Source organism: Empidonax traillii, unplaced genomic scaffold, assembly GCF_003031625.1.
Source record: "Empidonax traillii isolate 1590-97213 ecotype Southwest subspecies unplaced genomic scaffold, ASM303162v1 scaffold1222:size288430, whole genome shotgun sequence".
NCBI lineage: Eukaryota > Metazoa > Chordata > Aves > Passeriformes > Tyrannidae > Empidonax > Empidonax traillii.
In genome coordinates, this window is record NW_020956415.1 from 59,234 (window position 1) to 71,685 (window position 12,452).

Sequence of the window (12,452 nt, forward strand, 5' to 3'; positions counted from 1 at the left end):
AGACAGCCCAGAAATCTGCTGGCACAGCCCATCGAGCCCGGCCCTGCTCCCCGGCCCTGTGCCGGTGGCTGCCAGGGCTGGGCGGGCTCGGGGAGGCAGCACGACCCTCTCAAAGCACCACGTGGATCCAAAGCCTTTGCCTGTTCCCATTCTCTTTGTGCTGATCCTGACCAGCATCGTGATAAACACAACAGGGTCCAGCCCTGGGGGTCCCGGACCTGCCCTCAGATCCCAAGGCCGGGATCCTGCAGCCTGAGCTGCCCATGACCTTGGGGCGCCACATTCCGCTGGGTCCCTGCAGCACAGTGGGGACAGCAGGAACACAAGGATCCCTGGGACTGGCTCCGGAACCCACCCCAGAGTGCTGGGTTCTGGCTGAGCAGAGCTTGGGGCAAAGGGTCTGGGTGGCACAAAGCTGTTCAAGTCTCCTCCCAGAGCTCCAGAGCCCCATGTGCTCCCCCCACAGCGACCTCAATATCTGTTTTGGTCATTGCCAAGAGCTGCTCCAGCTGGACCCGCTCCACAGGCTGGCTGGAGGAGAGGGACCCTCTGCCATGGATGCATCTGCTTGGCTGTTCCAGAGCAGAGCGAATGTCTCCACTGCTGACATCCCCGCGGTGTCTGTGCAGGATAAACGCTCCGCTGCTTTATTGGAAACACCCCCAAGTGGGTTTATAACACAGGGTCTGAAACTAAAACCGATGCAGAGGCCCCGGATAAGCGAGAACTGAGGAAGATGACAGCGTGGTGGCCTCGGAGCCGCTCTCTGCTCCGAGCTGCAGCTCGAGCCGACCCTGCAGATCACGGCGGCATCGGCTTCCTCGAGGCCGCGCCAATGTACGTCATCCGAGCAGCTGGCCCAAATTCAGGCAAGTCATTTCCAAAAAACCCGACGTTTCACTGTCATGAAAATGTCACCGTTTATTTCCCAGCTCTCCGCAGCGCCGGGAGGTCGAGCCCGCCCGTAACCCCGCTCTGCGAAAAAGGGCAGGAGAATTTCCCAGCACGGGGAAAAAATGCGCTGCTCTGACATTCCTGCCTGCGGATGCCTCTCGCTCCTGGAGGGAAGCAGGTTTCCAGCAGGACTTGGTGATTTTTATACGGCTTGATTTGCAAAGCTGCCTTCTGGTGATACTCAGGGGGGGTGAGTCCCCCCTGCCTGCCCCAGACCTCCCCTCCTGTGGCACTGAGGGGGTCAGGGCCGAGTCCCTGATGGTGGGAGCTCAGCTCAGCTCCATGACCTTCCTTAGCATGGATGCCCCGAGCACAGGGGTCCCTCGTGGCCAGTAGGAACCTCAGCCAGAGCACTGGGGCCCTGCAAAGCAGCCAGCAGGTGCCAGGTGAGGGGCTGTGGTTCCACAGGGAGCGCAGCTCCCATCCCACCGCTCTGTCCCAGACCCGCACAGCTCCCCGTGGGCATCTCATCCCACCAGAGCTGAAAATCCCTAACTGAGACTTCTGACGTGATGGCACGTGACAAAAAGAGTATAAACACGAGCTGTTGCCAAAGTGCAACCCAGAAGCAGGAGCAGGGGAGCAGGAGAAGCTTGGCAGTGTGTGGGGAGCTGCCAGCCCTGGGCATCCCAAGGTCCCCTCCCTAGGGGCCGGGCAGGAGCTGGCGGAGCAGGTCGATGACGAGCGACACCGGCTGCACCGTGTCATACTCCGCAAACAGGTGACAGAGGTTCTCCGAGTCTTTCTGGCTTTTGGCCACGAACCCGAAGATTCTTTGGAGAAAGGAGAGAGGCTTATTCGGTTTGCATCCAGGAATCTGAAGGAATACGCTGAAACCAGCCCCAGCCACAAAGCCAAATCCCAGTTCCAACAATTCCACCTTGGCCCGCTCCCCAATCACGTTTCCTTGGAAGCCAAGCAGCCGGGAGGAGCGTTTCTGGCAAGGCTTCCCCAGCTGTGAAAAGATTCTTGAGCACAAGGTAGAGCCAGATATAAACTCCCTTCCTGAGCCCAGTGTGAGTCCCTGGGAAGGCTGTGGGATTTGGATGGGGGGGGGTTCTGCACAAGGGGATGTGGAGAACGGGGCTCAGCCAAACCTCTCGCCCAAACCTACAGAGCAAACCCGCCCTAAAACTTCACCCACCGGTCCCACCCCTCATCCGGCCACCACAGTAACTTCTACTGAATCCTCTCTTCATTTTTAAGCTGATTCTTTGGTGTTCTGCAATGCAACTGCTTCCCAAAGCAGCATCATTCCCCCCACATTCCAGCCCCCAGCTCCGTGCGGGAGGTCCCCGTACAGGTCTTACCTGGAGGACTTGCAGTACTTCTGCCACCTGAGGGAAGAACAGAATTGGGGTTGCTCAAAGGCTGATGTTTAATTCATTCCATCAGCTGCAAAGCCGAGGGTTATGTTTAGATCCACCCCGGGGCGTTTTTTTGGGATTTGGGATTTGAAGCAGTGCAGAGGTGCTGGGAATGGCAGGGAAGGGAGCACAGCAGGCAGCTCTGACCGGCCCAAAACTCACTTTCTGTTCTCAGGGTCCATCCCACAGAACCTGATGGCAGCCAAGGGGTAGTGTCTCCTGAAAAACACCCTGGAAGAGGAGAGGGAAAGGGTTACGGGAGGGAAGGGCCCAGGCAGGAACAGGATTATGCAAATCCAAGCCCTGTCACGGCCGCTGGGGAATGGGGGTCCCAAATGGCACCCCAGAACCCCAGCCCTGGGTCCAGCTGCCTCCTGCCTCCCACCCCTGAGATGCTGCCATGCACAGCCCTGCACTGTAACGAGGGGGATGAGCGTTTGGGTTTGTCCAAGCAGGGCAGCTTTTCCCGAGGCTGGGAGACAGGGACAGGGCTGGGTGGGCACAGGGGAGCCGCCTCCCCACGAGCCCCCCTCGGCCACCCCCTCAGCCCATCCCTGGGCCCTTACTTCCTCTGGACATCGGTCAGGGTGACGCCCTGCTCTGCCACCCTGAAGTGCACCAGGGTGGGCGTGGGCGGCGTCTCCAGCTCCAGGATGCAGGAGATTCCCTTCAGGATGGCCGGGGCTCCCGTCAGCGTCTCCACGTTCACCGAGCTGAGGTACAGGACGTTGCACACTGCAAGGACAGCACAGAGCCCGGCTCAGAGCGGGTGACATCCAGGGCTGGCCCCCCTGGGGGGATCAGATCATCCTGCAGAACCCTCAGCGGAACCCGGGTCAGCTTTGTTTTGACGAAAATTAAAAAGATCGGGTGACTCAGAAATTCTTCACCAATTTAGTTTTGGTTTACTTTAATTCTTCGCACTAATTGTTGTAAAAGTCAAAGTATTTAATTTCCCGTTTCTAAATGTCACATTTGGGGCTTTTTTTTTTTTTTTTTTCCTGTTTATTACATATTTCCTTTAATGAAAAGCAGAAATACCCCAAGCCAACGAAGGGCTGAAGGCCAACCTAAAACATGACATTTCAGGCTGATTGAGCTGTTTAAAGGGCTGTTCTGGGTCAAACTAAACTTTCCAGCTTGCCAACTGATTTTTCAGAATTTCCAGCAAAACAAAGCCGTTCCCCCGGTTCCCTGGTCTGTGCTGTGACCCATCCGTGTGGTCTCCTGCCCTTCACTCTCTGTTCTCACCCAGGCTGGGGTGCACAGACCCCTCCCATCCTGCTCTGCAGTATCCACGTGTCCCCCAAAAGGTCCCTCAGCAATTCAAGCAGCCCCTGACCGCCCCATCCCTCTCCTGAAGCTCCAGATGTTCCAGCCCCATTGAAGCCCGTCAGGAGAGAGGCTTAAAAACCAGGAGCTGTTTAAAACTGTGGGAAATGGGGGCCTTTTCTCAGCCTTGTGGCCTCAAGAACTGTGTTTTCTAGTATCTTGAGGACCCCAAATCTCCTTTCCTTAAAAAACAGCAGGTTCCCTTACAGCCCAGGGGCGGGGATGTGGGGAGATCCTGCAGGTATCTTGGGGAAGCTGGAGGGAGGTGTCACAGGTCCCCACCAGTGTGTGGGGGTGACCTGCTGCTGTCACAGGGTGCCCAGGGCTCCAGCTCTTGCCAGCTGGGCAGCTCATGCCCTCACCTGCAGTTTTCTTTGCCAGGGACAGCGTGGATTCAGGAGCACAGTCAGGGCTGTCTTCTCCGTCAGCGAGATCTGCAGGAGGGACAAGCAGGAGCAGTGACGTCACCTCTTTGGCCATTCCTTATCTCACAGAGGCCCAGAACTGCTCTAACTGCAGGGGCTTAGAGCAGTGATTGACTTAACTGTCCTCCACCTCCCCCTCCTGGCTCTGCTCACCCCTGATCTCCCCACTCCTCCTTCCCTCACCCACCCTCATCCCCAGCAGAAGGGAGTCACTGCTGGGCTGTCCCCAGGGCAGGGCAGCAGCCCCTTGCAGGGCACCTGGGGGGCTCAGACCCTACCCCAACTCCAGGACCTTCCCCCCTCCCCTTGGAGCATCCCTCCTGTCCCGTCACCTACCTCGGGTGGGGATGTTGAGCCTGCAGGGCAGCGCCAGAGGGATGATGGCGTGCTGGTAGACGAAGACAGAGAGGCTCCCTGAAACACAGAGCCACGAGCTGGGGGGGAAGGCTGGTGCCTGAAACCTCCCACCATGTTCCTCCACTCCCCAACAGTGTCCCAGGAAGCTCATTTTCCTACTGCCATGATCTCAGTGCCAGGGAAGTGCAGGCAGGACCAGGGGCTGGGGGGTGCCCGTGCTGCCAGGTGTGCAACACGCTCACCCCGGTGCTTCCAGGAGGCTTGGAGACAGCTCCTGGGGCTGCCAGGGCTGCTGTGGGTGATGGCACCATCCTTACCAAAATACAGGTCCTCTCTGGTCCCTTTCAGGTGCACCCCTTTGGTGGAGGACTCGATGAGGAAGTGCCGGACGAGGTCACTGCTGTCGTCACCTGCAAGAGGGACCAAAAACAGCGTCAGCACCAGCCCTAGAGCTGCTCTCTCCCCCCTGCCCACCCCTACCTGTCCCTGCTCTCCTCTGCCCACCCCTGCCCATCCCAGGGCATCACCAGAGCTCCTCTGTGGTGCCAGTGTGGTGCCAGACTCTGTGAGGGGTGGGATGGGCACCAACAGACACCATCAGTGTCTCCCCACACAACCAGAACCCTGCTGCTTCTCACCTGGCTTTAGTTTGCCCAGTTCCAGTTAAACCATTAAAGGAACCCCCCAGTTTCCAAGACAGTCCCTGTACCTGTCTGGCTGCTGGATGGAGAGCCGGGAACCTTCATGGCCAGTCCGAAGGAGCCCCGGAATGACGTGCTGTCCCGCACAAGGAACGTGCCTGGCTCCTTGTTCCTCAGCAGCTGGATTGCTGTCAGGGCACAGGCAGGGGCTCAGCCAAGCACAACAGGTGGGACCTCCCCACTCCTGTGCTCAGGGGGCAGTCGCTCCTTGGCAGCAGCAGGAAAGACTCCGGAGCACTCGCCAAGGACGCGCCAGTCCCTCCTGCAGCACCAACTGTGCTCCTGCAGGGCCCTGCCTCGGTCCCGTGGGTCTCTGTGGTCCCCAGAACACTCAGCCCCTGCCCAGGCTGTGCTGTGGGACAGCACAGGGGCAGGAGAAGCTTTTCTGGGCTTGAGGGGGTCACAGAGGGGCTGTGGCACAGCCCATGTTTCTGAGTCACACCCCTTGGAGTAAGAGGGTCTCTCCACCCCTATCAGCCCCCAGTAGGTTTTGAATTGCCCTCACTGAGTCCCTGGGGACACAGGAGGACTCCACCCCAGGGCACAGGCAGGAGCCCAAGGTGGGGTCACCCCCCCAGAGCCCCTTGCTGCCTCACCTCGGTCCCTGCTGATGCTTGGCTTGAACCAGTACTTTGATGTGTCCATCACGAACTTCATGGTGGGCTGCCCAGCCCTGGGGGGACCTGCAAGAGATCCCACGGTGTCAAGGCCAGCAGGGACCTGCAGGACCTCCAGAGGTGACAGAACCCAGCAAAGACATTTCCCTTTCAGGCTGGTCAGGGCTGAAGGTTTTTTTTTTCAATCCTTTTGAATCCTTTCTTCCCCAGTCCTCAGAACAGCTCACTCTCCACGTAATTATCTCTCTTGGCAGGCTGTGATGTAGTGCAGAGAGGGGCACATGGAATCCCTTGGCTGTGCCAGCCTGCCCAGCCCTGCGCAGTGCACTGGACCGTGGGCTTTACAGCAGCCGAGGATCTGACCCACACACCCTCCTGCTATTCCCATAAGGATCCCAATTAAAAACCCTCTGCCCCGAGAGCTGCCTCTGCTCATCTCCTCCAAAGAACAATAGCCCCAGTGTTTGCCCTTGAATGAGGGACCTTGTGAACTCGGGTACCTTTTGGTGTCCTCAGAGCAAGCAGGAACCCCAACCCCTCCTCCCGACCCTGTCTGGACCCACAAGCCACGAGGACAGGACAGAAACAGGTGGTTTCTCACTCTCAGGTGCTCTAAACAGGTGTATCTGCATTTCCTCGAGGGAACAGGGAGTTCCTGCCTGCTGAGCCCGTGCCCCAGCACAAGGTGCAGCTCACCCAGGGTCACCAGGCAGGAGCTGGAGACCACCCGGGAGCCCCGGGGGGACACAGCGAGGAGCCCCAGCTCCGGCAAGGACCTTTCATGTCTACAACCCACAGCTAAACCAGAGGGAAAATGAGGTTTGCACCCCCCCCCCGCCTTTCACAGCAGCTGCCAGGGTCTGCAGCTCCCACCCCAGCCCTGCCCTGGGACTCACTGTCCGGGACGCAGGAGAGCGCAGGAGCCGACAGCGCGTTGTTCAGGCCCCCGAGCCTCGGGGCAGGGCTGCAGCCCGGAGGGGGGGCCTGCATGGCACAGCTGGGGGGGGCTTTGGTTGTCTGGGGGGATCCATCTCCTTGTTCCAGGCACCCGTTCACCAACAGCACCGGGATGTCGGCTGAGGAGGGGAGGATGGAGGGGGGGCAGCTGCTGGGCTGGCCCTTCTGGGCTGAGGAGGGGCTGGCGCTGGGGGAGCTGCCTGCCCTGGGCTGGGGGGGCCTCTGGCCGAAAGCTTGTCTGGAGTGACAGCCGGTGCCAGGGGAAGGGGAGCAGGGGCTGCCCAGGGAGCTGGCGGGGGACGGGCAGGCAGCGGTGGGAGCATCCGAGTCCTCGCTGTGCAGTGAGTGGGTGCTGCTGCAAGAGGGACAAAGAGCAGAGAACATCAAGGGGGGGTGTTGACACGCAGAGCCCACTCCCAGGGACTGCACCAGCTCTGTCAGCCCTCCAGCTCCCAACCTGAGGGAGTCAGAGCACAGCCCCATGCCCCTTCCATCCCCACCATCACCCCGAGTGGGGTGGCACAGGTGGCATTTACCTTCCCAGGATGTAACTGGTGTCGGAGCCGGGGCTTGTGGAGAGCTGGGACACCCAACTGCCCCTCTGCTGGGCCCTCACCACGTGCACAGGCTTCAGCAGGTTGTCAAAGCCCGGGGAGGTGCCGAGGGGGACGGTGTCGGTGCGCCCAGCCGTGCACTGCCGGGGCACTGAGATGCTCTCAGATGCTTTGCTGCAGCTCAGCGTGGCTGACTGGGAGCTCGAGGGTGGGCTGGAGAAAACCACGCTGTCGCTGGTGCTGTATTTGCCCCCGAGTGCCCCTTTTTGGGTGAGGAAGCCGCTGGTCTGAGGGGATCGGGAGAAGGGGGTGCCCGAAGGGCTGGGGGAGCCCTGTGGCAGCTCGGGCCCTGTGGCTCTGCCTGGTGTCAACTCTATGTACTTGATATCTGCAGGGAGAGAGAGAAGGTTATTAAAAATTTAGTGTCCAAATTGAGCTCCTTAGTAAAGCTCCGTGGGGCACACATGTCTGCCTGTTCCTCCTCCAATGAATTTTGGCTTGGGGGGGGCGAGGTCCCAGGGGACACCCCCATGCCCTTTGTTGAGATCCTTTGGGGTTTGATTCCTCACAGACCCCAAAGTGCATTGACTCCTCCCAGTGCTGGCAGGCTCCCAGGGAAGGGGGTTACCTGCAGTCATGTCTGGCTGCTTAGACCCCCCCCTCGCCAGCACTACCCAGCCAGGACCTGCAGAGACCTGCAGCCAGAGGTGGGTGTTCCCTCCAGCAGCCTCTCTGTTTGTACCTGACTCAAGAGAAAAACATCTGGCTGCTCCCTCTGGGGATGACGTCAGGTTTGGAGGGTGCTTGGGGCAGCAGGAGTGTGGCCCTGCACACCCTGGCTGAGCAGAGGAGGAGGGGGATGTCACCTGGGCCTGGGAAGAGGAGCAGGGGGATGTCACCTGGCCCCAGATGCAGCTGAGTGGTGGTGGACAGGAGTCAGAGTGAATCCATGTTGGACAAGGGCAGTTGCAGGGCTCTTGGTGTCCACTGTGGGACCAGCCACGCTGGCAGCAACCACAGAGCCCCGGACAGGGGCTACCTCTTCCTTTCTCCCATCCTGCACAAATCTCTCTAGGGAAGTAACTTCCAAGGCAGTTTCTGTGCCTGTGCCCTGCTGTGGGATTCTTCCTGCTCTTCCATTCGTGCTCAGAGCAGGCCAGGCACGTCCAGCCCCTTTTCTTGCCATTAGTGATACAGGAACACACCTGACGCAGCATCTTTTGTCAGAGAAAGCAAAACCTCACGGCCAGGACAGTGTGCCTGGCTCCCCAGGTGCCTGATTTACGTCAGGCCCTGGCTTCCCTGGGCAAAGCCATAATTTCTGTCTGGGCTGGAACACTCAGACTCGATTTAAGCACTCGCAGGGATGGTGGATTCCCCCACCCAGGGAAGCTGCTCCGCTGGTTAATCACTCCAGTGCCAGAAGTTTGCGCCTCCCTTCCAGTCTGGACGTGCCCAGCTTTGCTTTTAGCGCCTCGTTCTCGCCCTGCCATGGAGTTCAGGGAAGTTCCCCTTCTCAAAAGTGCTTCTTGGAGAGGGGAAAAACCTTTTTTTGCTGCAGCAAAGACAAACTGCTCTGACAACCCTGGCGTGATGGGACGGACCTGCCGGGTGGGAGCTGGACGGGCAGAGCAGCCCACTCTGCTGGCCCTGGTTACTGCGAGGAACAACCAGACCTCTGGGGCATAGAGCTGGATGAGCAGGAAAAGCACAAGTCTGTGCAAAAGTCACTCCCCGAGCCCCCTCCTCCATGCCAAGCCCGGTGCGGGGTTGGAGAGGCACGGCCAGCGCCGAGGAGGCGCCGGGTGAGCCGGGAGGGCTGGTCCCCAGTGGGAACACGGCTGGACCTCGCCAGGACGGAGCCAGAGCCACAGCCTTCCCCCCTCCACAGCCTCTGTGCCAGCAGCAGCTCCTGGGAGCGGCTCCGGAGCCACATGTCCCGGTATCAGCGCACAAACCCTCGCAGCGAGGCCGGATGCTGCTTGTCAGTGTCTGCTCGAGGGGAGAGAGAAATGGGGATTTTAATTGTCCTTTAAAGAACTGGCAAGCATCTGCACACCGTGCTCAAGAGGCCTTTTACCTCCTACTTCTCTGCCTCGGCTCCCCTTATCACCTGGGGTTAAACCTCAAATATTTGCTCAAGACCTTGGCAAGTTTTCCAGCACCGAGGAGTGGCAAAAGCGCCACAGACAAGGAGACCAGATGTCACGCAAGCTGAGATCTGAGATCTCTCCTCTCCTCTCCTCCAGATTCCAGAGGGATTTGTGACTCTCATGAACGTGTCTCCTGTTGCTGCAGCATTTGTCACTTTTAAAGCTTCCTCGTGGGTTCCATTAACCAAGGACAAGCCCTTCTGACTTCTCTGGTCACCATCGGTCCCTGCCACCCTCACATCAGGGCACAGGTTGCAGGGCTGGGCTGGGAGGAGGTGGGTGAACAGGGACCCTGCGCAGTGGGAGGAAGTTTGTGTAAAATCCAAGAGCTGTTCAAAGAAAATGTAAGCTGAAAGTGAGGCTTTTCCCACTGCATTTGTGGCCGGAATTCCAGGTGTTCTCTGTGAAGCTGCTCAGGCTCCATCCCCCGAGCGATGCCCTGAGGGAGGCAGAGAAATGGCTCCAGGCACTGAGCAGCCAGAGCTGAACTTGCACTTTGTCACAGCGCTTTATCTGCAAGGCCACTCAGTCCATCCCAGGGGGAAACAGGGACACTGTCTGCCCTGGAATTGCCTGGCTCCTCGCTGGAGCACCAGGACCCTCCCCCTTCCCCACAGTCCTCGTGTTTGCACGAGGGCTCAGGGAGATCAGGATTTTTTTTCGTCCCTTTACCATCCTCTCGTTTCGCCTCCCTCTGGAAAGGGGCCTGGGGACAGATTGTCAAGGTACTTCCACGTGTAAAGACAGGGACAGGCAATAAGGCTTTTGGGAAACAGCAAGTCTGTGTTCTCAGGCCCCTGAACCACCCCCAGTGCACCAGGACAATGCCAGGGGCTGCCCTGTGCACAGGGTGCTGAACAGCTAAAACCAGCAGAAGAGCCCAGGCAGGAATGTTTGGATCAGGAGCAGCTCACAGATCAGAGCTTGGATTGCAGGGATGTCAGGGAAGTGTTGCACAAGGGTTCACGTAGAGAACCCGTGAGCAGAGAACGGGCTGGTATGTGCTGCTGGTGCCTTGCCTATGCCAGGTATGCTGCCCCAGGAGTGCACAAGCCCTGGAAGAAGAATTTCCCTGGCAAAGCCATTGGGAACATTTAAATGGGGTCGCTGTGTAACACTCAGTACCCTTAGCCCAGGGCCCTGGAAATCTGGCTGTAAATCCTTGTGCTCCCAAGGGTCAGGTGTGACCCTGGGAAAGGTTCTGCTGGCCGTGGGGGAATGAGGGGAGCAGGGTCCTCACATGGCACCCAGAGCCCAGGGCCTGCCACTGATGGTGACAACTGGGATTAGGAGTTTTCCCAAGTCCCATTTCCAATGAGGAATGTTTTCTCCGAACACAGGGAAACAAACATCAGATTGAATTAAAGGCTGTTTTCCTTGTTCCCTTCTGGATCCCTTTGAGCTGGCTGGGCATGAGATATGTGAGCAGTGATCAAACCAGGGCCGTGGAAGCATCAGAATTAGGCAGAGCCTGGATACACAGCCTGTCCTGCTCCTTAAAATGGAGCCCTGATGTCAGGAGACAACCCCCCACATATGATCCCACTGAGGACAGTGCAGGATGTCCCTGATACCCATTTCCAGCCCCCCAGGACCTCTTCCTGCCCACGGGACAGGGTGTGTGCCCTGGGCTCCTGCTGCCCCTGGCACAGGGTCTTCACTGGGTCAGAGCTGCTCTGGCTCCAGCCCCTGAGTGGTGCCTTTTCCTCACCTATCACCTCTGGCTCCTGTTTCTTGGTGGCTTCAGCATCACCCCAAACAGCAGGCTGGGCTGGATCCTTGAGCGGCTGGAAGGTGGGATCGATTTCTAGGATCAGCTTGTTGAGAGCCTCTATGGATATGTCCAGGGAGGGAGGCGCTGGCTGAGCCTCAGGATCGGTGCTGGTGTTCTCCTCCTGCTTCAGCTGACACGGAGCAGCGGATCTCCCCACGGAGGAATCCTGCTGGCCCTTCCCCTGCTGTGTGTGAGCAGCCACACGCTCCAGCACGGGGTGGGCTCCATACAGCCTCCCCCCGGGCAGCAGGTGAGCCTTGGGGTGCACCACGGAGGGGGGGTCAGCCCAGGACTCCGTGGAGTAGTAGACGTACTTGCTGGACAGGGTGGAGCACCCCGGGTACCCCGCTGGGTGCAGGCTCTTGCTCTCCTCGGGAGAGGGAATGCACACAGTCTGCCCCACGCGCAGCACGTGGTTCTGTATGACTTGGGACATGCTTTGGTTTTCCGGTCTGACAGCTTAAGAGTCCAAGGGGAAACCTCCTCCTCCTCCTCCTCCTCCTGCTGCTCCTCGCCTCCTTCCTCCACCAGGGACCTCAGACCCCTCGTCTTCAAACCAGGCTCCAGCGGAAGAGGAATCTGAGGAATGCAGAGAGGAGCGGTTACACAGGCATGCCCCGGGCAGGAGCAGACTTCAGCGGAAAAGTTCTATAAAAACGGGGATTTGGAGCTGCAAAGCTGGAATTCGGCTCATAAGAAAACAAGTCACCCCGTCCTGCTCTTCCACCCCCTCCAGCCCCTTCTCCCGGTGCCACAGCGTGGCCGGGCAAGCGCACCGAGCGCTCGCTGGCGACAGCTTTTCAGGTCTCAGAGGCCTGAAAACGACATCCTCCTCTATTTGCTGATTTTCTGGATTAAGAATGAAATTAAGTCTCCCTCTAACAGTCTTCCTATGGGACTCTGACCCTCGGAAGCCATCTGAGGGCAGCCAGCGAGCCCGGAGCCCCGCGGGCACAGAGCCGGAGCTGCCTGCCAGGGCAGTGTCCTGGAGTGGGTGTACAGCTAATCCAGGATTTCTTTTTCCTGGTACAAGGCAAGCCTGGAAGCCTGAGTACGTGGCTGCTGCCTCAGTCATGGTGCTGCTTGAGGAATCTGACTGCTAATACACTTTGAAGACTCCTGGGCTCTGCTTTAGACAGAAAGTATATTTTAATTCTCCACTATAGACCCCCATGGCAGGAGGGGGGATTCCCTCGGGGATCAGCGAAAAAGGGTCTCAGGGCACTGGTTGGAGGTGGGGGAGTTGTCCCACTGCATCAGC

The 12,452-nt window shown here is 58.8% G+C and overlaps 1 protein-coding gene across 1 annotated transcript; it reads right to left on the minus strand.

Annotated features, from left to right (window-relative positions):
* Positions 1 to 903: 903 nt before the first annotated feature.
* TNS4 (tensin 4) lies at positions 904 to 11,627 on the minus strand. Its single transcript, XM_027905942.1, has 12 exons — positions 11,129 to 11,627; positions 7,247 to 7,652; positions 6,650 to 7,065; positions 5,733 to 5,819; positions 5,145 to 5,264; positions 4,753 to 4,845; positions 4,415 to 4,492; positions 4,016 to 4,087; positions 2,888 to 3,056; positions 2,484 to 2,552; positions 2,265 to 2,291; positions 904 to 1,727 (listed from the first exon to the last, which is right to left on the minus strand). The coding sequence occupies exons 1-12, from the start codon at positions 11,625 to 11,627 to the stop codon at positions 1,598 to 1,600; spliced, it is 2,166 nt and encodes a 721-aa protein (XP_027761743.1). The 3' UTR covers positions 904 to 1,597.
* Positions 11,628 to 12,452: the final 825 nt, after the last annotated feature.

Excerpts from the sequence above, each read along its gene's own strand:
- TNS4 (XM_027905942.1), bottom strand. The coding sequence starts at position 11,627 with ATGTCCCAAGTCATACAGAACCACGTGCTGCGCGTGGGGCAGACTGTG. Across the intron at positions 5,265-5,732 it reads AAGCATCAGCAGGGACCGAG|CAATCCAGCTGCTGAGGAAC; the intron begins GTGAGGCAGCAA and ends GTGCCCTGACAG. Across the intron at positions 2,553-2,887 it reads CTGACCGATGTCCAGAGGAA|GGTGTTTTTCAGGAGACACT; the intron begins GTAAGGGCCCAG and ends CTCCTCTTCCAG.